The sequence below is a fragment of the Cydia fagiglandana genome, chromosome 6 (genome assembly GCF_963556715.1).
Source record: "Cydia fagiglandana chromosome 6, ilCydFagi1.1, whole genome shotgun sequence".
Taxonomy (NCBI): Eukaryota; Metazoa; Arthropoda; class Insecta; order Lepidoptera; family Tortricidae; genus Cydia; species Cydia fagiglandana.
Window position 1 is genome coordinate 5,433,300 of NC_085937.1, and position 27,274 is coordinate 5,460,573.

The 27,274-nt window shown below is 35.2% G+C and overlaps 1 protein-coding gene across 2 annotated transcripts; it reads left to right on the forward strand.

The window, feature by feature from the left end:
- Positions 1 to 2,655: 2,655 nt before the first annotated feature.
- Positions 2,656 to 27,274, forward strand: LOC134665048 (fringe glycosyltransferase). 2 transcript variants are annotated; one of them, XM_063521837.1, is made up of 8 exons: positions 2,656 to 3,159; positions 10,219 to 10,267; positions 10,500 to 10,602; positions 19,557 to 19,731; positions 21,651 to 21,736; positions 23,074 to 23,144; positions 24,029 to 24,206; positions 25,965 to 27,274. In XM_063521837.1, exons 1-8 carry the CDS (start codon positions 2,857 to 2,859, stop codon positions 26,017 to 26,019), a joined length of 1,020 nt encoding a protein of 339 aa, XP_063377907.1. In that variant the 5' UTR covers positions 2,656 to 2,856; the 3' UTR covers positions 26,020 to 27,274. The 2 variants fall into 2 exon arrangements, with proteins under 2 accessions (XP_063377907.1, XP_063377908.1); XM_063521838.1 differs by having other exon boundaries at positions 2,659 to 3,159; positions 19,557 to 19,716.

Genomic DNA, 27,274 nt, shown 5'->3' on the forward strand with positions numbered 1-27,274 from the left:
CTAAATATCACGACACGAATTCAGCCAATCGTCTCAAGCTCTAAATCCCGACTGCCCTCCTGGAGGTCTATTTTTTAAAACAATAATATTCACACGAATTAATTCACGTAACAGAAAGACGTTATGTACGTACAAATTGCATTAACATACGTCATTTATGAATTCGATTAGTAAAAGTTTTTAACTAGATGACGTATGTGTCACCTTATTATAATTAACCTATGCCCTTTTAATACGCATTTGCAACAGAACTCTTTGTTTTAGCTAACGTACTTATGATAAGAATCAAGTATCCTAAGAGCGGCGCCGAAAAAAGGCAACATGAAACCAAAACTATGATTTTGTGTTTATATTAGGTCGGTTTCAAAGAACTTGCGACGTGTGAATATATTTTTAGGGATCCGCATTAAAATACTAGCTATTTATAAGAAGTCTAAACCTAACCCTGTAACACTGCTGTTACAGCCACAAAGGTACCACCTACGCAGAGCTTTGCCTAACATTCCCTATTTAAAAATCAGTACAACAACTACAGTAACAATTACAATTACAGTACAATGCCAAAACAAAAAAAAATATATCAAACATATAAACCTATAGCCTATAATTAAACTTAAATAGTAACACAGAGATAAACCAACCACATAATAGAAATTAAGAGGTATTTCTCATCAACGCGAGACAAAAAGACAATTGAAAATTAGTTGCGTGAATCAATATTCTTGTTCTTTCTCTCGGGACTTTAACTTTCGAGAATCATGCTGTTAATCTCGGGTAGGCAATTTCATCTTTTATTATCTCATTTGAGAGGAATTTAACGCAACAATGACTGGCTCTTAATTTCATTACCACCCACGGATGGACTGAGGGTATCGTTTGACATGCGTGGAAGAGGAAAGGCAGTAAGGGTACATGTTTTTAAGGGTTCCGTACCTCAAAAGGAAAAAGCGGAACCCTTATAGGGTCACTCGTGCTTCTCTCTGTCTTCTGTCCGTCAGTCACAGCTTATTTTCTCGGAAACTACTGGACTAATTAAGTTGAAGTTTGGGACACTTGTGTAAATTAGTATAGTGACCCAAAGACGAACATGTAACGTAAATAAATGAATTAAAAAAATGGGAGCCACTTTTGGGGGGTAAATGAGAAAATTTAAAAATAAAGTTTTCAAACTATATCGCGTTATATTATGTGAAATGAAAGAGCTCCTTTTGAGAATTTAAAATTTATAATTTTAAAATATATAGGTTAGAAGTTATTTAAGAGAATGTGGGTAGTCATCGCTGTCGGACGAACAATGATGTTTTGTTGACCAATGGAAACAAATTAGCGCTATGATGAAGTGAAACGTGACCGAACACTTAATAAAGCATCCAAATTTGCAAATGTAGGACAGTCTTTTTTATTTCTCAAAAATGATCTTTAAACAAAGACTTTAAGGATAACCTTTGCTAGACCGCGCTTCGTTTTCTATGGAAAGCATCATTGATCAGCCGTCATAGAAAATGACATGCAGGACGCCTCGGCCCGGGGCCGGCCTGGACTAGTGTGAGTCATCCTTTACACTGTTCATTCTATTTGATTAGAAATTATTAACAGCATACACATGTTATTATGTGTATATGTGCTCTACAATCTCGGAGTAATTAACAATGGAGCCGCCATTAACAGGCGTTCCCCTCTGTCGAAAATAGGCGGCCAATGGTCAACCTCTTGTCAACCATATGTATGGACTGACGTTTATCTGACATGACGTACCTATACATTTGATGTGCCCCTCCCCCGCAAAAAACGGCAGACTATTTTGTACCGAAAATTTTAGACATGGCGATGGCGTCTCCGTTGATTATATCCTCTAAGTCTACAATCGATTTTCTAGTGAATCTAGTGGAAACCCTTTGATAAGACCTTTTTATTTTATTATATTTTAGTGCTTTGTACAAAACTTTGTTCACGAAGCGCTTGTGGGATTACTCTGGTTTGGTAAGTCGGCTAAATGCGTTTTTCTCGGAGACTGTTTGATTTCCAAACTTTAGATATCCATATGACTAAAATTTAGAAGTTTTATAACAACCTTTACTACCACAAATAGGTACTAGAGTCGCACCAATAAGTCTGCAGCGGATTTGATAGCCCACGCAGTGTAAGTGTTAATGTATACGTCATCATTTCATAGAAGTTTGACGAAACACTTGTACTGCGTGGGCTATCAAAATCGCTGCAGACTTTTTACGGTCTAACTCTATGTAATGAAACCCGCTTATCATGAGGTTGTATTCCTATTGATTTGACTGATTTAGTTTTCTATGCTCGAAGTTGTCATGTTGCTTGTCAACTCTGACGTATTTTGGCATTGAAGTAAATATTTTGTGAAGATAATATATCACCATCTTTAAATCTTTACAAGTTGTCGATACTATAGGCGTCAATTACTCCAGCCATTGACACGGGAGTAGCTGCCGGCAGTGCAAGGGTTATTAATCCCATCACTTACTAGCTCATACCTCAATCAAACCAGGATAGTATTACTACTGACTGCCCTCAGTACTTGTGGATTTCGAAGTCACAATGATACTGGTTTTCTATGGGAGGGTACGGAAAGAGATGGGAACAAGAGGTCGCCAGCGCGCGCGCAGGTAGTTCAGAGCGGCGCCGCACATCCGATCTCTCGCTCGCACCACGTGGTGGGGCGGCTGCGCGGAGGCGCGGGCATGTTCGAAGCCCTGTGCTACATTTTTATTAGTTTGTAACCGTTCTTTGACTCAGCACCACAGCTTTCTTGCGTGCTGTTTATCAATAACATTTCGGTAAACAAAGTCCAACAGATGAGTGACGAGACGGTGAAGCTTTTTCAAGCTCATGCGCGCTTTGGCGTCATTCAGCTTGGGCATGGCGAGCCGAAAGCTGATTAAAGTTGCCGCGATCGTCGCTTTCTTGTACTGCACCCTGTTGGTGTACCAGGGCGGTGTCAACTACCAACCTCGAGTGCAAGTGCAAGAACTGACTGTAGATTCAGTGACTAAATCTAGTGTTAATAACAGTGATCCGATAAATAAGATAACATTGGATGATTTGTTCATAAGTGTTAAAACTACAAAATATTATGAAAACACAAGACTGCCAATAATATTGAAGACATGGTTTCAATTGGCAAAAAACCAGGTACCTAAACATTTTGTATTTTCACATTTAATTAGTTAAGTTTTTAAGATAAACGTCAGGCCAACTGACAAACTTGTTTGTTTAAGACGTCAGTTGTACCGGCAAAGGATTTATAAAGATGTCAAAACAAGTTAACCAACAAGATTATTCAAATCAGATAAAGTGAGTAGGTACCTTCTCGTACCTTGTTAGTGGTCAACAATATTTATTTTTACAAGTGCTATCATCCGCCAGCATCTTAATGACTGTTCCGAACTTGCAGGGGAAGAATTTTTAGGCATCTCCAGTCGCCATCAGATACATCGGAGCGGCCAAGGTGTTCACAATATCTGAACACGCACTCTAACGCCCTGACAATAGAGGCGTGGTCAGATATTTGTGAGCACCTTGGCCGCTCCGATATATCTGATGGCGACTGTACCTACTGAGTGAGGCAAATAATCGGGGGGCACGGCAGTGCCCCCGCCAAGTCGAGCGCGAAGCAAACACTGCCGTACCATCCTTTACTGGAACCATTTCGCCGCATTTTCAGGCCCCTATTTGAGAACCTCTGGATAAGACCAGAACGTAGAAATTTTGGTCATCCAGTAAGCTATAATCACATACTTAAAATCCAAAATTTCAAGTCTGTAGGTCATTTAGTTCCGAAGTTAAGCGAAAGCAAAGTTTCGCATTTATGAAACTCACTCATGATCATCAGAATAGAACTAGTACTTCCCATAAACTCAGAGAGCTGAAATTTGGTACAGAGTTAGGGTTTAATGGCCACATAAAGGGAAAACTTAAAAATATTGCAATATCAGTCACGTTTTAAAGATCTAAGAACTGCATAAGTAAGTTTGTAATCCCATATAAATATATGATATTACAAAGTTACTGTTGCAGTTCCTACAAATAGTAGGTAAAGTAAAGGTACACTACGATGTACGATGTGAGTATGAATGAAGATATGTTTAGTTATGATATGTGTATACATAGTATGGGTATGAGTACCCGAAAAGAAGGACTGCCTACAAAAAGAGATGAGATCCCACCAAAAACATTCTGTAAAAAACTAGCCAAGTCTCGATGGAGCTGCTTGTTTATCTCTAAAAAGTAATGAAATCTAGACAAAGCCGTGCCAAGTCTAAGGTTCCTTACTGCGATTTCTTTATTATTATAGTTAATGTTGTGTGACTTGGCCGTTGAAGGGTACACAAGGGTACAAAACCAGGTGCTCCATGACACCATTGCACCTATATCTGATGGCGACTGTACCTACTGAGTGAGGCAAATAATACTTTTTACATCAACAACTCGGTACATATACTATTTACATTTCCTTGTTTGTTTTGTTGTTTGTTAAAACGTGAAAAACAATGATTAACTTAATTTATAAGGGCCACTTGCACCGTTCACTAACCCGGGGTTAATCGAACCGCTAACCCAGTAGTATCAAATTGTTCTGGTACCCCATGGTAACCCCAGGTTTAACCAGTTAACCCCGGGTCAGTGGGATGGTGCAAGTGGCGCTTAAGGCCCACTTGCACCTTTCCGCTAACCCGGGATTAATCAGTTAAACCGTTAACCTAATGTCAAATTGTACTGGTAACCATGGTAACGCCAGGTTTAACCGGTTCACCCCGGGTTAGTGGAATGGTGCAAGTGGGCCTAAGAGAGACATAGAATCCGTCATAGAAAATCCGTCTTCCAAACAACCCTAGAAAACTATGTTAAAACGTTACAAATTTTAAATTACAAAATAGGTTAGTAATACATGTTTGCAGTTGATAGCTTTTGGCAAAACTATGCAAACTATACAAACCTTTATGAGCACCTTCGTTCAGTTCATAGTAGATAATATAACATAATGGCAATAAAAAGACAACCCGCAGAGTTAATTTTCAATACTAGGGTGATAAATGCACTAGAAAGATCACAGCAGGCAGTCTTCACAAGGTCAATATTGCCATTACCTTCGGAATTGCTTATAAAACATCGACTTAATTTTCTTCTCTCAGCATCAGCATGGATACGCAATGAATCTTAAACAAGCTGAAAAGCCAGGTTCCTATAGTAAACACGTTTGAATTTCCAACACATTATTATTCCACGAGCATACGGGACAGGACCGACACAACATTATTATGCAAATATTTTTGGTGATTCCATTTATCACTCTCAGTATAGCAAGTGATTTGGGAATTCCCGTAGCGAAATATTGTCTATAAAATGGTCATGGATATAACAAACAATAGGGAACGGTCCGGATTCAGTCGTGCACTCGTTCAACTTGCATTTCCTGCATGGAACGTGCATAATCGACCGTTAATCCGGCTCGAAGGACCAGCATTATATATTGTGCGGGCGCTGCGCCCGCGCGTGGCCAAGGCGCGCGCCGGCCACGTGACCCGATTGTGATGTTGCATTAGCCCTTTTGTATCGAAAGCTCGATCGTATTTCGAATCGTGGTCTTGTTTAGAAACTGTTTTACATTATGTTATGTTGCTAACTGTACCGTTGTCGGGTTGCTTTCAATCAAGTTCTTATTATTTAAAGCCCCAGTAATTGGATTTTCTGTTAGGTGTTCATTTATCAATTGTAGAAGAAACAATATTTACATACCTAATTTATTAATAAAAATGGATGGACCAGCAGTATTAATTAATTTTCTATTATTAACTAAACCATTAGGTACCTACGAGGCAAATTGTTTTCTTTAACTTATATTTGGTAGATACAAAATCATAATTCCGTCTGACGTAAAGTTATAAGGAGAGAATACATACATCGTTTTAAACATTATGGATTTATTTATATATAAATAATATAAACGTATTTACAGTCCACAATATTTGATTTTTATTAGAAATACACTTACTATCTATGTAAATTCAGAATTCATTTCTAAAATTTTGCATATCACCGTAAAAGGGACAACATGTATAATATGTATACGTTTAACCTATGATAGTTACCAAGTATCGAGTCTCCTCAGCAATGCACTATGCCTCGTTTTTTTTAGCATTAGAAAAAAGGTAAACAATCTTGATGTGTCTTTTAATTGAAAAACACATTTTAAAAATAAGTTACGGCAAATATGTAAAAATTATGAATCATAATTGTTACATATTTGCCGTAACTTATTTTTAAAATGTGTTTTTCAATTAAAAGACATTTATGAATCTAATACGATCATTTATATTCTTCTGCTTTCATAAGTAATAGTTTTTGGTTTTTAAAAAGCGTTTTTCAATTAAAAGACATGTCAAGATCGCTTAACTTCTTGCAAGTTCTTTCTAATGCTAAAAAAAACGAACTATAGTAGGTATAAACATAAAACTCGCACCCACCCAGGTAATGACAACAGCGCTTAGCTGTTTGCCGACGGACGTCGAAATGTTTCCGGCTATCGTGTTTCTTTAGGTTATCTGCGTTATTTTGAAATTGTAGCACGCACCTTAGCTAAGTTCTGAGAACTGATGCTTATCTCGTGTTGTGTTACTGAGGAGGGTATTTTGTTAAAACATTTACACTCATGAGCTCATGTTAATTAATAAGGACCTAATGTGGAGGGAGAAACACCTATTTTCGAATGACAGCCATTTATACTTTGCACAAGTTTTTAAATATAGACTAATGGTACCCAACAATAAATTGTAAGAGTGTAATGTTGACTTCTAGCAACGATTTGTGATTAATAGAACTTGATTTTTAATTACATTTACTTACTTTTTAGTTGCGATATTTAGTTTTACTTTGTTATAAATATAAGTAATCAGCAACGGAATCTTTTGTTTTTTATAATATATCATGAGTATCATGACAAAAAATTACACTTAAGTACCTTCATTGTTTTCTATTATTAACTATAAGCAAAAAACCTTCATTTAGAAAATTAAACGTTTAACAGTGCTTAGCGTAATTAGCTAACAAAATTAATAGTACAAAGAAACTCTCCTTTAAAGATCTCAAGTAAAAACTCATTAAAAATTAATTACTTGTTCACAAAGCAATCGAAACGAAAAGTCTTCCTAAGCCATTGTGATTGTCTTGTCGTTTTGAGGAAAAGTATTTTTAAGTTGAAAGCGTCACTGACACCGAATCATAAATGATTCGAGTCTGTCTGTCGTTAAACTGGAGAAAATTGTATATAAAATATAAGACTGCAAAATATTCCCTGAACTAAATTAAACGCATGTCATGAATTTTTAAACTGGAAGTGGTGTTAGGTATATAGGTACTTGTTACGATTGGTAGTACACATTTAGGTACCTACTATGTTGTAGTGTTATTATTTGAAGCAAAGTTCGAAGAAAATTCATTTACTTTTTAGGAGTATAGCGATTTTAAGTTCGGTTTATGTTTTAAGGCGACAGCAAGTAAGATAACACAGAAAATGCTCTTTAAACCACCAGCTTAGTTTATTTTCAGCATTTTAAAGGCTCTCCTTATTTCTCAAAAACTCATAAGTATGCATTGTAGATGCATTTTCTACAAAAGAGTTGCAAAGTAAGTTAATGATTAAAATTTATGTTGTGTCTATAGCGTTTCGTGAAAAATCTCGGTAGCAAAAACGAACCCTCGCAGCCCTCAAGATTCTAATTTTGGAATTTTATTTCACTTGCTCGGGTATAAATATCTCCACAAGACGTTAAACGACAAGGGATTGAACTTTGCCTCCTTGCAAAACGAATTAAAATATCCTACCAAAACAAAAAAAAACAATGACTAAATAGTTCATGAATAAAAACGACAAAACAAACGACTATTTTTATGTTTTGCATATCCATCTAAAGTCATTTTTCCGTAAACGAGTGCCACATGTGTGAATCTTATCAGTGTCACAATAAATCACCAGTTTAAGCCGCAATCCGCTTACATTTTGCATAACTTGTATTTTTTATCTTCTTTGCGAATAATATTTCTCATGAATACTTTTAAAACAAAAATATCAGACTAATGACAAACAATATACCCTATAGGAATAAAATATTCACTCGTACTACCTATTCGGGTCTGAATACATAATAATTGAATTCATAAATTGAATAACCTTAAGTGTTTCTTAAGGTAATTGCATTTATTGAAACAGATATTAAATAACAAAATAATAAATCTAGTGTTTCAAGTGTTCATATATGTATGTACTTAGTAAGAAATAGGTATTTTAGGCTCACGTATCTATTGAAGGAGAGTAGGTCGATCCAAGCCGTGCTCTGTCAGCCGGCAAGAAGATTGTACACTCGCCATCAGATATATCGGAGCGGCCAAAGTGTTCACAATATCTGAACAAGCACTCTAACGCCTTGACAATGGAGGCGTGCTCAGATATTTGTGAGCAGCTTGGCCGCTCCGATATATCTGACGGCGACTGTAGATATGGTAACTCTTCCGCCCCAAATGCTAATGTAGCGATATCATTTGCAGCTTAGACTTGAGGTCGTACTCAGATAAATGCCTATTTGAGGTGTGCAATAAAGAGTATTGTATTGTATGATGACTGATAAAAATTTAAGATCATTATCTGAATGGGGCGTTCAGCCGTTCACGCTCATACAGTACGGCTAACATCAGTTTGGCATTGACATAAACGCTATCGTGAACGTAATTTACTTTCTATGCATCTCGCTCGTACTGACATATTAGTGCGAAAGGGATATATAGAAAGTAAATTACGTTCACGATAGCGTTTATGTCAATGCCAAACGATGGTAGCCGTACAGGTTGTAAAAACACCCTGTTAACAATCCTTATAGATCGACGCGCTTCATTTATATCATATTTAGTTTTTTTTTCTGAATACGCTCCCTGGTAAATTATGTGAAACGGTAGGTACTTAGCTCATATTATTATATTAAACAGTATAAGTTATGGTCATCTTCTGGACATTAGGAGCTTTAAGCTATTGGAATTATGAAGTTATGAAAGGACTACATATTTTCTTATAAGTAATTATGATTATTGAATGAGGAAAGGAAGATAATCAAATTGTATTTAGGACATTTAGGTTCCTACATCTGTTTCTCCCGTACAGTTGCCATTTAGTTCAATAAATAGTGTTTTAAACAAAGGGTGAACTTTTAGGCCTAAAATTGTATCCTGATTTTATTAGGTTCGCCAATCTATGACAATTTTATAATACATACCTAATTATATTATTTTATTGCGTTAAGAAAATTTCTTGCTTGATTTATTTTTCTCCAAGATATTAAAACAATACCCATAATGAATGTGCATTATTCGCGATTCAGTTACTTTTAAATGGCATAGAATTGTTTACATTAATTAGGCATAATATAAATTACGTTGTTACATTAATTAGTTCAAAGCGTGACAATTTGGGTAGGTAATTAATCCAATTGTATGCGCTTCTGTTACTAAGCAATCATACAATTTGCGTTATTTGTTTTTTTTTTCGTACTTAAACTTTTTTTTGGATATTAACCGTACTAACCTAACGGAATATTTGTACATCAAAATCGTTTACATCTACTTAGAATAAGGAAGCAAGATGTACGCTACGGTCCCTATCTGAGACCCTAACTGCGATATACGAAATTCGAAATTTCCTAATTTGCCTCTCTATCGCTCGAATATGCAAGATCTACAGGAGGGCTTACTGCGAACCACGTTCGACGTGTTGCCTCCCTGTCACACTTACGTACGAATTTACAAGTGCGACAGTGAGGCAACACGTCGAACGTGGTTCGCGGTAGACCCTCAGATAACGTTTGTCGATGTTGGCATTGTTGGCGGTAACTCGGTAAGCCCTCTGGCGCGAAGGCTTAGATAATAGACAAGTAGGTACTTATATGTGTCCGCGGCCGGCAAAAAGTCCTACATTGTCGCTTGCCACAAGGACGCCTTGACAGGTTATTCGTATAAAGATACAAGCAAATGTCGTCCTTATGGTAAGCGACCTTAGGTGGGACCTTTGACTAAACTTCGTCACATTATATTAGAGGGCAAGCGGAGTAGCATTTGAAAACTTCCTCGGACTTCGTGGTCGAACTGTAATTTTGAATTGTGATAAATTCCTAAATATATATTATTAACTGCGTGTCATTTTTGTTACAGACATGGTTTTTCACCGACAGAGATTATCAATTTCATCAAATCCAAACAAGTAAGTTTTTATCTCAAAAACCTTTAAGAGTTAGCTATGATCGGCATTCACATTAATAGTGTTTATTAATACGTATTAAACATTGAAACATCATTTCTTTCTTGGCTATTTGTTAATTTCATTATACTGACCACGTTTGAATTAAATATTCAATACCTCAAAAATAGATCAATATCTCAATGTCTCTGAACATCTAAATATCATATGCTAAAGAAAATTATTTTGTTGACAGATGGACACATGGTGAACACCAAATGCTCTCCAACTCACTCCAGAAATGCGCTTTGCTGCAAAATGGCAGTCGAATACGATCGCTACTTAGAAAGTAAAAAAAAGTGAGTAACCATAATCATGAAATTCTAGAATAATATTTCTGCTTTGCGACACTTTTTAGGGTTCCGTACCCAAAACGGGACCCTATTACTAAGACTCCGCTGTCCGTCCGTCCATCCGTCCGTCCGTCTGTCACCAGGCTGTATCTCACGAACCGTGATAGACAGTTGAAATTTCCACAGATGATGTATTTCTGTTGCCGCTATAACAACAAATACTAAAAAGTACGGAACCCTCGGTGGGCGAGTCCGGCTCGCACTTGTCCGGTTTTATTATTTCACAGGACGTTAGGATGTTAAAGAAGCATGCGCTTCCGCAACAGGCAATATGCAAAGACTCAACAAGAATAAATCTTAAGCAATTATTTTATTTCCGACTTGATACTATAGAAATAATAAAAAAAATAAAAAAAAAACAAAATTTTGGTGCACCAAAATATTAACGGGCTGATGATAATGATGAAAGTATTAACATCGACAATTGTCATACACGCAAAAACAACAATTCAGTAAATTATTTAATGACTCTGACGTCAACACCGATGAGACCAGACATCAATACGGCACATCACTCATCCAATACAACCGGGCAATTATAATGCAATCAAAGCTGAATCTCACATACTAACACTATTAATCTGTATAATTATACCAATGCCTGCAATTAGTTATACAAGCTTATAAATAAAGTTGCGTGTACGTCAATCTGGATCAAACGGAAATTGAGGGTTATTTAAAAATAGGCGGGGCCTGTCGTGGGATTAATCAGAAAAACACTGTTATACTTCATGATTTTTTATTGTTCTAGTGTGAAACAAAGAGTTTTAAACCAACGGTAATAGAATAGGTAACGATATTTTTAAGTTTCTTTGAAAACTTATTTGAAACGTACCTGGTGTAAACGTACGTCCAGCATACATGCAACTAAAAGATAAAATATATTTTTCTGTAAATATCAATAATGTGACACACCTTTCGATAAAATTGCAAAGTGCGTATGTCATTGCTTCTATTGATCTTAGCCAGAACAGCCGTTAATACTATGAAGCTATACGGATGGTGTAAAATTGAATGCACCAATAAAACCCGGTTAGAGCAAATTACACTCCCCACCGATCTCATTCGCAAACAAATTGAATTTCTACATAAGTTAGGTACTATTGTTCCAATGAATTTTGACATAATTTCTCGTTATCTCAACAAACTTGGGCTAGATTACTTAAATATTATGGTGGTTTGCACTGCGTACACATACCCGTGGAGATCGTTTTTGTTTTTATTAAAAACAAGACGCTCTTAACTTCTGTTTTTAGAAGCTGTGCGGGTAAATATTGGGTTTCCGTTTTGTTTGTGAGGTATAATGATCGTTTGATGAGTCTTCGCCTTCGTATGCACAGACCCCGCATTAGGTTATCGACAGCAAAATGTTTATGTTCATTAAAGAAATGAGAATAAAAATTAGCACTTAAAGTTTTTAAAGTTAGTAAAGTTTTAAGTTTATTATATGCATTAAACAAAATCTTTTACTAAGTTCTGTAATTTTGAAGTCTTAAATACATTTAACGTAAATCAAACCAAGAATTTAAAATGCGTTTGTGTGCGAAATCAAGGAAAAAATATTTTTTGTGCTCAAATATTTTCATCATCCGTCGTATAATCAAGAATATTTAAATCACTCTCGCATCTGCCGAGTCGACTAGAATATCAAAGGATCTTAATGGACATCTTATTACACCATCGGTGTCCCCAAAATTTGTTTAGGGACCACCTTTCAAGAAAATAGGCAAAAAGCCTATGCTGGTTCAAACATTAATCCGCGGTCTGATCCCGAACCTCGGTGTTCAAACACACAACAAACGTTAATGGTTTTTGGAGAGCAAGTCCAATATTATTTTGGGCTCACAATAATTTTCACGCGTTGACACAGCGGCGATGGGTATTTTTATTGGGTTTGTTTTCCCATAAAAGTCACAAACTGGGGTTTTAGTTCATATTATAGCGATGCACTCAGTGGTTATATAGATTACAATTTAGAGACGATAGCGACTCGTTTAAATTTCTTTTTATTTTCAGTATTTTGAAACAGTATTTTGTTTCCTTTCTGCAGACGACTCATCATCTCGAATACCTATCTATAGACAAACATACCACACGGATGTACGAGTAAATACATACGCAACCAATCGTGGAATATTACGACGCATTAGGGCAGAATTAAATTATTTTTTACGAATTAATTATGAAAATAATGACATATTTTTCACCAGACATTCCTAAATATAGTACCACCATTTCGACAGACAGAACTGTAATTTTATAGTTAATAACCACGATCAGATCGGTTTAATAGTTTGGGAGCAAGAATTCGTTAAACAATCCTCTTTTTGCTTCGATTTCAAATTAAAGTGACTATTGGGTAAGCGGAATAGTAAACTTTATAAACTGTTTTAAGTACATATATGGAAATGACAAAGTAAACCGCATACACATTAATTATTTTAAGTGTGTAATATCCCCAAAGCTATAAAATTGGGTAAGCCATCAAAAGCTACCGTGTAACCCTAACTATCAAATTTAAGTCCTGATAAACCCCAGTAAACCTATAATGGCATTTTAGGAAGTTTTAAGAAATCCCGGTGCTATTTGCTCTCGTGCGGACCGCGGCAGGATTTAAGAAGTGACGACCGCTTCCCCATACAAACGTAGTCCCCAAATTCCTCTCTGGATTTTTACAATAAAAAGCACAATTTGATGTTAATTAACTATGCTCCTTCGCTAGATTTTATTGCAATTTAGTCAAGAGTAAAAATAATTATGTTCGTACCTATTTATTTTCTAATAATAATTAAAAATCGATAAAAGTCTAATAAAGGGGCAAAGCAATGGTTAATATACATCTGTTTGATTAAAAAAAAAGATTTATTTTGCATGTTAATAGTGAATAATCGGAGAGGAAAATAGGGACTACGTTTATATGAAAAGCGGTATCCACTTGCCTCTTAAAAACGGCCGCTAGTTGGCGCCGAACGATCTTTTATTGGACCCAGGTGGATGGTGTAATAGGATTATGGGCCCTGAACAACGAGTTAAATATATCTGGAATATCTAGATGGTTGTACGGGTTTACTTGAAGGCAGATGTTTTTTCTCTTAGATTTTTTCTTATTAAGTTTTTTATTTAAATATAGGTACTTATTTTTAATTTTATACATAGACGCGTTACTGGCCTGAATTATAGTCCGTATTTTTTAGCATTAGAAAGAACTTCGCAGAAGTTCGCTTGTGGTTCTAAATCTGGCATTTTTAGCGGTAACAATTTGAATTATTTTTTATGTATTGACCATGCTACATTAGATAATTCAATAATTATTAATAATTAACGAGCCTGATAAAAACTGCTCGCTTGCTTCTGCGGAGTTCTTTCTAATGCTAAAAAAAACGAACTATAGCTAGTGTGTCCGGGTCTGATTTAGTTAAAGGAGCATTCCACGGGCTGTCCCGTACAAACGGATTTTATTTCCTGTGTTGCGACTTTTTTTTCTGCATTTAAAGTAGCCAATTATTTTTCTGCGCATAATTTTGTGTAGAAATTTGTCATAGAAAAGGAAACCCTTGTACCTGCAAATCTTCAGAAAATCGCGTTTGTACGGGACAAATGGTAGACAATTTCATGGAATGCTCCTAAATTACCTACCTGGTTTATCCCTTTCTTACAAATTTATAAGTCAAAATGACTGATAAGAACAAGCAATTATAAAGAGCTTGTTAGACTTGACAGGCGTTTATAAATATAACGCCATATAACTCTTACTCGCGGAGGAATAATATACCTTTCAAACTATTCATAATAACATATTGTTCTAACCTCATTTAATGCTCGTATAGTATTACACCATCTGTCAATCAATTATTTCTGAGGGCCTACCGTGATCCACGTACGATATGTTTCCTCTCTGCCGCATTTGTACATTCGTACGTAAGTAAGAGGCAACACGTCGAACGTGGTTTGCGGCAGGCCCTCTGGGCTATAACTATAATCGCGAAAATCGAAGTTCGCAAATTGCGGGCATTTTTCTGGGTTATCCGCAGATGGTCTAGAACGCAAAATGACTAGTGTGTTGTTTTGCCTAAATCGCAATTAGTCTACATCGCAAACGGTCTAGAACGCAAAATGCCCACTTTTTATATCACCACATTTCACATAGGTAGGTTAGGTTCGTTAGCAAAGAATAGAAGCCCCTCGGAAGTGGGGCTCCGTCGACATCGCCATAAGTTAAGATAAAACGGAAAAAATAATTCGGGCATTTTGCGTTCTAGACCGTTTGCGATGTAGACTAATTGCGATTTAGGCAAAACAACACACTAGTCATTTTGCGTTCTAGACCATCTGCGGATAACCCATTTTTCTCTGTCACTCTAATTACGCCTTCATTGGAGTAAAATAGAAAGATACTCGCAATTTGCGAATTTCGGTTTTCGCGATAGCCCCTCTGTTCCTCGCCTTTTAGCTCCGTGTTCGGCCACTTAAACACCTTGCCTGCCCGTAGGATCGCTTGTCCGACACCTAATCTCCCCGGCACGGCATTAACGGCCTCCGCTTTGACTTTCAGTGGAGTTTCGCTTAGATTCAATATTCATGCGTAGATACCGTATAGGAATGCTACGTAAGCAAGACTAGTAGGTATTATACCCAGTTAAAACCTACACGGGTGTGTACCTATTGTTAGCAACACTGGCGATCTTTAAAAATAAAACAAATAAAATGTAGGTAAGAATTGATTTTTAGTAAAAAAATAACAGGCGGGTATTCTAGAGAGGCAAGATGATCGAGATGTAACGGCTGGTTCTTTGTTAAAATAATATAAGTTTAATTAATTGGAAAAGCAGAATACATTGATTTACAAATCAAAGGCTGTATATATTTCTGGAAGCAGATGACCTTTAATACTATATACGGTTATACTTATGACTTTAAAATTAAACAAATCTTTTCACAATTCTGAATTCTTCTTCCTCGCGTTATCCCGGTATTTTGCCACGGCTCACGGGAGCCTGAGGTCCGCTTGACAACTAAACCCAAGAATTGACGTAGGATCCAGTTTTTACGAAAGCGACTGCCATCTGACCTTCCAACCCAGAGGGGAGACTAGGTCTTATTGGGATTAGTCCGGTTTCCTTAACGATGTTTTCCTTCACCGACGACTGGTAAATATCAAATGATATTTCGTACATAAGTTCCGAAAAACTCATTGGTGCGAGCCGGGGTGTGAACCGACGACCTCCGGGTTGAAAGTCACACGCTCTTACCCCTAGGCCACCAGCGCTTTCACAATTCGGATTTTTTTAATAATTATTGAGAACATCCTCCATTTTAAAAATCCGTTGGTAATTTAGTTACAGGACGAAAATAATATTTCCTGGAACAAACGGGTGAATGAAATAGGTACCTACCTAGTGTGTAAAGTACGTTTTATGACACTGACTTTACACAAATTTCACTTTTCGTATTAAATTGACAGAACGAAATAAAATTAACGATCTTTAATAATGTGTCTCCTTTCGTTAAACATCTGTCTCGCCGTTTATGCTTCATCGGTTAAACATTGCATCCAGTTCGATCGAAACAGATTATTTTTTCAACCTCGTATCTCAATTTTTCTTATTATGGAATATCAACCCTATTAGTAAGGAGCAAGGTTTCCTTTTCCATGCTGTGATTTAGAAAGATTGTGTATTAACAATGTAACCAATGTAGAAGAAACCTGATCGTGATTATAAAGATAGCGGCAGGAGGCCTACCGCGAACCACGTTCAAAGTGTTGCCTTCCTGTCACACTTACGTACGAATTTACTAGTTCGACTGAGAGGCAACACGTCGAACGTGGTTCGCGGTGGGCCCTCAGAGCCGTGTGTCGTACGCCTTGCAATCATGTGGTCTCACATCGTAACAGTGCACAGAATTTAACAGTTTTAAAATATTATTCCTTCGCAGTTTGAGCTCATTCTATGCCTTTATGTAAAAAATAAATATAACACTTCAATAATTATAATAAAATTGTTTATTAAGCTTCCTTCTTAATATTTCCTTCTTATTAGGTACTTTATATAAGTACTATATAAGTTTTACTTATTACAAGCACAAATAACACTGTAATTATTTATATACTGCATAGAAAGTGATTTTAATTTCGTTTTCTACAAATAAACAAAATACACAAATACATTATAAGCGCAAATAGAAGATAAGTCATAATATAAAAAAAGTTTGTTTGTTGAAACGATGAACTTATACACTAGTACCCATTAAGTAGAGTATGTGCGCAAAGAGAAGAGTCATAGATTTTTTTGATTCCCTTGCATTGCACGATTATTTTCTTATCTGCACAGATCTTACTAATCTTTTATCTCGAGCGATCCTTCTTGCTAAACGTCAAATGGATTTTATGTTTTTTTTTTAAGTTATTACGAATACCTTACTGTTAACCTGAGTACTGCGGGCTGCGCCAGCGCAGCTCCTGTTATTTGCGTCGGCGTAATGCCACTAAATTATACCGCACTAATTACACGACGCTGGACGCAATTCCACCACGCTTTCACAAAAAACGCTCATCTTAATGGCAAACTTACGTCACTTATGACATTCTAAACTGTAGAACCTAAAGTCACCATGCAATGTTAGCAGAATTGTATCCCAGATCCCCATAGCCTTTTATATCGTAATCACAATTAAGTACTTGATGTTTTAATGACATTTAATTCTTGTGAGACTTTGTGTTATTTTTTAGTGTTAGTAAATTGATATGGGCGCCATATACTTAAACCTATAGAATCAAGTAAGCCGACAGGTCTTCTATTTGTCTTAGAGTGGATTAACCTGGTTGTTAAAGTTACATACCGTAAAAGTATAAAACATTGCCTTTACATAGCTTTTCCCACCGCGTCACAGTTCAGTAAAATCGAAATAACTTAAAAGTATTTAAAGATACACTTTCTTCAGAAATTGTTAAGTTATTTCGTTTTTATTGAACTGTGACGCGGTGAGCAAAGTTTTATACTTATGTATACTGAATGGTTCATTACAATTATCATAATAAGTCAACCTTTTTTACGATTTTATTTTCTTATGTGCAATGAAGATTAAATAAATAAATCATACAAAAAATTACGCTCGGTTAATCTTGAATGAAGTATACAATATTTATATGTATTTTGGTTTCAACGAACAAATATGGCCAATGTAATATTGCGTTCTTACATAAACAAACACCATAACAAAACCAAACAATACTTGGTAAAACAATGAAAAATGGTAAATTTTGTACTGAATATAATGTACAGTCGAGTTTAGGAACATATTTACAAGCCAACGTTCCACAAATATTATTTATACGCCTCAGACACTGAAAATATTAAGAACGGGAAAAAAAAATTTGTAAGATTGCCTTGTAAATATGTTTGTGAAAGTACTCGACCGTACAAAACTAGGGTGACGGCACCAATCATGGACATGTTAAGCGCACTAAATTAGAATTTCGTTTAAAAATGGGATGTTTTTTGACGATACAAAAATGGTGATTTTTTTTTCGGTACTCAAATACATGAGGAACATTTAAACAAAACCAAAAATCCTGTATGTTTAATATATAATTAATAAAAAATATATAAATTGAAATTTACGAAATCACCATTGATGGACATCAAAAATTCAGTAATGGACACCCAGTCATGGACATGCACCCAATTATGAACATCCATTAATGGACACTTTTGTATTGAACACATAAATGAAACAAATGATGTCACAAATCAACTTTTACTAACGCTATTTGAACTTTCAACATGAACAGCCTTAGATTTCCAAGTTATACTATCAGACTTTCAATCAACCCTCTGGTTTTCAGTCATTTATTAAACATTAATTGAGGCTTTACCTCTTGGCCAGCAGCTGGAGCTTAGAATTGGTAACATAATAATCAACTGAGATCTATCAGGTAAAAAATTTGAATCTTAGCAATACAATCATCATGAAGCACAATATAAAATATAAAGAAAACGATCAAAAAAGTTTACTTTTTCTCATTGCAACCATTTTACCAGAATTTCCTTTTCCTCTGCCGTGAGGAGTTTGAGGCCCCATAGCACAAACTGCAGGACTTTTGCCTGTCACCTTATTGTGCAAGGTTATTCGAGGAACCCCAAACCGGAGGGCAGCTGTGCTGTGCTTATCTTTTCTCCCATCCTTACAGCATCCAATACTCTCCCCATTTGTTCGGGGGTGTAATTTTTCTTTGGTGCCATCTAAGACAAAACAAAGAGCCCAATTATGGACAACTAAAAATACCCAGTTATGGACATCGTCCATTATTGAAAAATAAAGAGCAATCACAAAATCAACTCAACTCAAATGTTTAGTGCAACAAATTAAATAATGTAATACAATAAACTAAAAAAGTAATAAAAAACTTAAGCATGGACACTTGTCCATTACTGAATTTCATAAAATATCGAATCCAGTAATGAACAAACCCCACAAAAAACTTATTGCTGTGATTGGACATATTCAACTTAGCTCAATTTACTTGCAATATAGTATTATTGAGTAAAAATAACATCAAATCTCATTACAATATAACACAAGATAACACCATGCACAAATATGTACTCAACTCCTTAACGATTTCAACAAGAAAAACGGATTTATATGACCACCGCGCGCAACGAGATTTCACTTCGCAGTCATCTTAGAACAAAATGACCGATTTTGGTGCCGTGTGTCAAAATTACAGCTCAAACGGCTATTGGTTATGCTTTAGTGTTTCCAGTTGAAAAATGTTGGGACAGTTGCTTAATAAATTCGATCAACGTAAAAAATGTCCATAATTGGTGCCGTGTCCATTACTGGTGCCGTCACCCTATTCCCAATTTTTTCCTTTGCCGTAACAAATATTTTTGTTCCAGATGGTTCTGCCACTTTGATGATGACAACTACGTGAACGTACCACGCCTAGTCGAAGTCCTCCAAAGATACGATTACAAAAAGGAGTGGTACCTCGGCCGGACCTCGGTCTACAGGCCAGTGCTGATCTACCATAAGTCCAAAAGGAGCAAAAAAACTAAGGTTGAATATTCAAAAGTTAGCATGCTATTCTAAAATTGCATACTGTTTTCAATTATTATACTGTTATTCCTATTGTAACCAAATCAATTCGCAGATTAAATAGTACCCGTACCATGAGTGTCAAAACAATGTCAAAACATATATGTTACCGTCTACGTAATTTACTTCCTATACATCTCGCTCGCACTAATATGCGAGTACAAGCGAGATGCATAGAAAGTAAGTTACGTTCTCGATAGCGTTTATGTCAGTGCCAAACTGGTGGAAGCCATACAGGTACCTAATTCAATACGAATACGTACGGCTGCGAGGTATAAATATACGAATGTACATTAGGAATGTACGAATTTGCAATTAACATTAATCAATGTGTCAATAAGCCCCAGTATAATCTGATGATTATACTGGGCTGATGCCACACTTACCCGTATTGTACTGACCATATCCAAATACATATTTGTAGCTTGCTTGTATACTTTCAGCATAGAATAGACTAGAATAGAAATGTCTATTTGCCAGAATACTTTACAATTAGGTCTTAATACAGTTTTACAGTCAGTATTCAGTCGATATAGATTCATTAGATATAGTCAACATGCAAAAGTTTTTGTAAATTACATTTACTAGCACGGTAGGTACATCAGGTAGGTACCATAAGGAAGTACATATACTGTAGAATTAACACACTAGTTTTTTAACATTGTTCTTAGGTACCGTAAACTGGGACTATTCGATACAATTTTTTGAGTAAAACATCAATAGATACATATTTAGAATCATTTATTTACATACACTATATATACAGTGGTACTACTAAACGAAATTAATAACTAGCTTAAATCTAAAATAGCCCCCTGAGGCATTGTACCAAGGATGCTGGCGGCATTTTCTCGCTGTATCGCAATGCTGATAGGTTGTGCTAGGTAGCCGCCAGCTCTTCGGTCACCAGTTACGTCAACCAGACGCTATACTCCATATTTTATATTAAAAATATATATTTTTTATATATTTTATTCAGTATTCAGTATAGACAAAAACAAATTTTAATTGATAAAACGCATCTTTCTCTATCATATTATGTACTACACATGTTTGAATTGTTAACACAGAACAAGTATTGATTTTTTAAAGAGGTGTTCCAAAATATTTCATGGAACCATCGATAAAAAAGTTACTGAAGTGTATTTGGTAAATCCACATGGTTCTTAAATAATAACAGGCATGAATAGTAGTGCCAATAATAGTCCTATTGTTCGCAGACTTAACTTTTTGTTACAGTCCTGAAACGCAACTATTGCCTTTTAAGTACATGACATGTAGGGTAGATTTTTGTCCTAGGGCATCTATGATACGTAGTATTATCTTTATTTTGCAGCGTTATCCCGTTAAATATAAAGCATGGATACCCTACTTTCAAAGAGATGTTTATAATAAGGTGGGTATTTGGTACTTGAAACTAATTAACCCCAAAAATCGTCTTAATAGCCCCACTTCACAAAATCGTAAAAATTCATTGCAAAATAAAGGCCTAAAATTATGTCATATAACTTAAAAAATCCCAAGTATGTATACTATTACGTAGGTACATTTAAAAAAGCTTTAACCTAACAAGAACCAAAATCTGAATAGAAGTAGGACGACGTGTTATCGCTCTGATTTTCCAACAATACACACAAAAATTGTTTAAGCACGCGTGTGAATTTGAATTCCTCGTTGTTATTGTAACCAATACTACATTAGATTGAATATTGTCAGGCGAAGATCCACGGTTCTACCACAGCCATGATGGAAAATATATGGGTTCAACACTTTTTAATTTTAATTTTTAATTTTTTTCCGAAGTAGCCCCATGGTTCTCAATTAGCCCCATTTTACGGTACCTATTGTAAATTACTGATTGATAGTAACACTAATAAAAAATATATTTGTTCCAGTTAAAATATTCGTTTTGGTTCGGCACGGGCGGTGCTGGAGTATGCTTGAGCCGAAGTTTGGCTTTAAAAATGTTACCTTTTGCGAGGTGAGTCGAACTATTTCAAATGTAGTGCATAATTGTATTCCTTCGTATTTTCTCGCAAACGTTCTGGCTGACAGTATCTAACAAGAGTCGTTAAGACGAAACAGGAGCTGAGTTTTAAATATTTTAGGTAAATATACCCGTCTCGCTAACGGAAGCGGCTCCTAAAACCAGTGCGATAAGGACAAGGCGAAAAATCCCTCGTAAAAATCTCAAAAATCGAGGTTTCGTACTCGACTGTTTCCTCCTCCAAAACTTAACCAATCGTAACCTGGAAATCTAAATGATTATAAAATTATCTGTGTCGGACCGTTATGCTTTTTTGAATACTACGCCTCTCATTGCGGCATAGTCAATGAGGCCATTATGGCCATTTTTGAAGGGCTCTAGTGCCTTAAAAAACAAAAATATCAAAAAAAGCAAAACGGTCCGACACAGATATTGACAATATTAATCTGTGTTGAAAAAAATCATTGCTCTAGCATCAAAACCCACGGAGGAAACAGTCGAGTACGTTTGTATGGAGAAATGACCACTCCTGTTGGCTCTTAAATAATCAAATACATACCTATGTAGGTACTTATAAATGCATCACCGAGTTTATATTTTACGCTTACGCTACATTAAGTTATCGTTTTCTGGCCGATAATTAAAATAAAGGCCTATTGTTAGTCGATACTCTTTTGTGATACTCTAGTGTTCTCGGACACTGAAGTGGTCGTACAACAACTGCCGGACATCCAAGCCAAGCAAGCGTGTAGCAAGGACTTCACACGATTACTTTCATCTCTGTCGTGTAGTACGCTTGAACGTGCACAAGGGCCTTTACTTTGGCTATTGGCTATAATACAACAAAGCAGACAATTGATATGATGTCAGTTTTTAATAAGCATTAAATGCTAAGCTGATGTAAATAATTAATCGTCAGAATTAGTGCCAAGGTTGTTAGTTTCTGACCACCAGTTGCATTGCAATTCAATAACAGCTCCATGTTTATGATTTACTGTAACCAAGTACGGCTTGACTTGCAATTTATATTTCATATTAGGTATATTATTTTTATATTATGTCGCAATTGACCTGATTCAAACTTGTGTACAGATTAGTACAAATGTTGAAACTATATTTTATCTTTTAATTGACTCTGAGTTTAAAACATAAGTGCTGTCAACATACGGAACCTTGATACAAAACTTATTATTATTTATGTATTTTGACATACCTACCTTCGTTTCTCATGACTTGGTTAATAATAGTATAGAGCTAAATCCTTTTTTCGTGAAGGGTAAATATCACACAGCTATTTGAGGTAAATGTTTAACAAGTAACTTTCTTTCCAGTGGTGGGCGGTTCATCAGTTTTTGTGATAACGTTCGGTTTCCTGACGACGTATCCCTTGGATATCTTATAGGTAAGGTATTAAGGCTTAATATCTGGGAGACCGAGCTTTTCTCGAAAAACATATTATATCTCAAAATTGCGCATTTTCCCAGAGATAAGACCTAACTAGCTAGCTAGATTTTTCACCCCCGAAAACCTCCATATAGCAAGTTTCATCGAAATTCGTTAGAGCCGTTTCCGAGATCCCCGAAATATCATATGAGCGTTGCTTTATTTCCCGCTATTTTTTTTTCGTATCCAGAGTTTATTTATGCAGTTCACTAAATAAGCTACAGTCAAAATTAAATTTAAATTCCAACTCTGTTGTCAAGCTAACAAACATTTGGTGTAAAATTTGAAACTTGCCGTGGCCGATTCTAGAATTTGTAGACGCAGAGCAATTTGGGACTTCCGTAGAATTTGAATTAGTTAGTTAGTTCCTAATTGTGGCCAACATGATAAAGTTTCCATAATGTTTGTGCCTTTATTTCCGAAAAAAAAAAAGATTTGTGAAACAATTTTTATTTCCATTCTATTGTCACGTCTTTTTAGAAATTTGATCAGATATTTAGATCCAAAATAATATCAATGCACTGCTTTCGTACTTAAGTTATATTTATATATTTTACTAGAAAATAAATACATACCCCCTTATTCATAAAACTTTACGGGCCTGATTTAGTAAAATTATGTTTTATCCCGTTCTTACAAATACACAAGTCGAAATAACAGATAAAGATAAACGATTATTAGTTAATTGAGGTTTGTAGCGCGTTTATGAATAATGTCGATTACTCCACAAAAATATAGATAGCGCGATTCAGGCAATGTCTAAGAGAAACAGGGCAAACTACATAAAAAAAGTCGAGATCGGAAGAACTTAACAAATCGTAATTGCCTCCCCTTTGTCCACAGAAAACATAATGAAAATAAATCTAACGGTGGTACCAGAGTTTCACTCACATTTGGAGCAAATGAAACTCTTGGACACAGATAAGTTGAAGGATCAAGTCTCCTTCGGCTACAGCTTGGTTAAGGATGAGTGGAACGTAGTCAACGTGCCGGGTTTCGACACACGATATGATCCTACTAGGTGAGTAAATATCAATATCGTCTGTAACTAAAATATACTACATATCTGCAGTAAAAAAAATATTTGAATGGTAGTATGTAAGGTCAGAAGGGGAAGTGTGGCATCCTTCACATTGGGGCCGGTTCACACATTGATTAGTGTTTTACAACTTTATAACTCTAATCAATGTGTAAACAGGCCCCAATGTGAAGGCCGAAGGACAACCATAATTACCTTACTAATACATATTAACTTACATTAAACTTATCTATTTTGTCTTAAAACGTTTGTAACATTATTCATTAAGTCTGTAACTTGAAAAAATGTGAAGAAATACACCAGTCATTAATAGTATTTTATGCAACCGTTGTTTAAGAGAGGTCAAAAAAGGCGAGTGGCGTGAGTAAAAATTTGAGGCGAAAATTGTTAATAAAGACGCCTCGAGTATTTTTTGACTCAGTTAAACAACGTTGCATACAATACTTTTTCTACGACCAAGCACTTACTTTGAAATAAAATTGTAAATATAACAAATATTTTTAAATCAAGAAGTAGCAAAAATGGAGGGTACGGGCGGGAAAAGAATGAATGAATAAAATAAAAAAAAGTCTATGGTTCACTTATTTGTCAGAGATGACTAGAGGGCGGAGTACCGGTGGCAAATTTCACACAAAAGGTATGGAGTCGTTTTTATAATTATTATTTTAGGCTTGAATAATAAAATTATTCCTTTACCTAATGTACTTAGTATGGTACCTACTCGTAAATTGGAAGTAAGTACTTAACACTATGAACTAAAATTCCGATAGAAGAAAGTTTTCTGGTAATAGATTTAGTTAGGACTATTTTAAGCCTCCAAGGAAGTGAAACCGTGCGAAATAAACTCGAATTGGTTCTAGATAGAAACCCAGATGCTGACGAATTAAGGAATACGATTACAATGCAAAATTATAAACAAGTCCTTAAACATGCAACCATGACATCGGTAGATGTAGAGCGATCGTTTTCCACTCATAAATGGATCTTCAATAAATTAAGAAACCGATTCACTCCGAAAAACCAGGAACATGTGGCCATAGTCCAGTCATTTTATAACATGGATACGCACTTAAGTGTAGATTGTGAGGAGGACCTCGAACACATAATTCCAGTCCTCAATTGTAATTGAATGGTCTTGAAAATAATGTATCGTTTGGCAGGTATAACTTCTTAGTCTAGTATTTAGTACCTAATGATAATGTTTTGATAAGAAAACATATTATTATGTATTATAGATATTAACAACATATTACATTATATTTGTATGCTCGTAAGATACTTTCTATAAGTTCCTAAAAATTATTATGCAAAATTAATCATTTATTCGTTATTTATTTAATCATAAGAATACTTAGGCGACTCCATACATTTAGTGTGAAATTTGCCACCGGTACTCCGCCCTCTAGAGATGACATTTAAATGAGGTTGGCAACACTGTATTTCATTCAATATTTTTTAAGTGGTCATTACACGAAGTATCGTAAAATCGTCAAAAAGATACTGCGTGTATGCACAAATTATTTTTTGGGGAATAGACTAAAGACTTGTCTTGATAACTATAAGGTTGGGTTTTAAAGGTGTGTGCACGACCCTTTAAATGACAAATAAAAGTACGGGAGTAGAAAAAATAACAATATCTGTCTTATCTAATGATCTTCGTGGGCTAACTTTTTAAAGAAAACGTCGCTTCCCGTTACGTGAAGATAAAAGCAAATTACGACTTGGCCTCCATTGTTGCAGGTTCCTGTCTCTGCATTGTTTCCTGTTCCCGCATTTCAAGTTCTGTCCGAGATAGCCAACGTGTTACACCTGTGTGGAAAGCTAGTTTATCTAATTTATCTTTGGTTGCCTGACATAGTTTTAAAATATTTTTCTTTTCTTTTTGTTTATGGCTTGATTTTAACGTACATCCCAAATTGTTATTTTCTAAAAATATATTATTTTATTATGAGGAAAATTTAGATCGATATAGAGATGATGCGTTTCTAAATTTCAATTCTTTTAATATTATTTTTTTTAATTACCGTAAAATCAGGTAACTTTAGTCCACAACTTACAACTATGGCCCGAATTCAAGTTCCAGTAAAATATGTAGAAGTATTTTTCAAATTATGTTGAGTATAATATAATATAATTATGTAGAGAGAGCATTAGTGTATCTAAGCTCCAAAATGAATCTATCGAGTACACATCATAAAGGCTCGTTAAGAATCAACGTTAAAAACTGGACCATAGTTGTACTTAAGGGCTTAAGTTACCCGATTTTACGATATAATTTTTTATTTTTTTTTACATTATTATTTTTTATATTTTCTTTACAATAACTATTTTGTTTAACTCGTATTAATTAGAAAAAAATCAACACAATAATTGATAATGCTAAACTTGTATTTATAGATGTTTTGTATTTATACATAATGAATCTAACTTTTACATAAAAATGAAGAGTTGTGAAAGTGCAATTGACAAAACTAATGTCACTGAAATTCGCACACAATCCATTTTGTTAATGATCATGTTTCCAAACATATTTAACTGGTAAATTAATTTATAAAACGTAATGTAATAAAACTTGTTTCTCAGTTTGCTGTGAGACATTAATGTAAGTAGCTTATCACTGAGCCAATCACACTCATAAATATTATACGAGTATAATCTACCATAGTTCTACTGCAAAAAGCAATAATATTTGAAAACTCATTATAAACTTTTGGTCATGTAAGAACTGTAAGAAGGTACAGAATAAAATGTACATATTGTACATACATAGTTCCTGTGCCTATTTGAGCGCGGATAAATTATATATGTCGAAGACCTCGCTGTCAAATAAATCTGAAAAGTATTTCTAAGAATATAAATGTCACGAATTCAAAACCTACATGGGTGATGTAATAATTGTTGTCTTTAAAAAAAGTCTGTGATATTAGCTGATAAATGTAAGTAGACGCAAAATGTGCTATTAAAATGTTATTTAAAATCTCTTTCAAGTCAATGTTATGATATTGTTTATAAAATAATTATTTGTTTATAAAATAAACAATTTCAAAAAT

What these genes read in the sequence shown, in the direction of transcription:
- LOC134665048 (XM_063521837.1), top strand. Translation starts at nt 2,857, where the DNA reads ATGCGCGCTTTGGCGTCATTCAGCTTGGGCATGGCGAGCCGAAAGCTG. An exon ending in TTCAATTGGCAAAAAACCAG is followed by an intron (nt 3,160 to 10,218) that starts GTACCTAAACAT and finishes TTTTTGTTACAG; the next exon opens with ACATGGTTTTTCACCGACAG. An exon ending in ATCCCTTGGATATCTTATAG is followed by an intron (nt 23,145 to 24,028) that starts GTAAGGTATTAA and finishes CTTTGTCCACAG; the next exon opens with AAAACATAATGAAAATAAAT.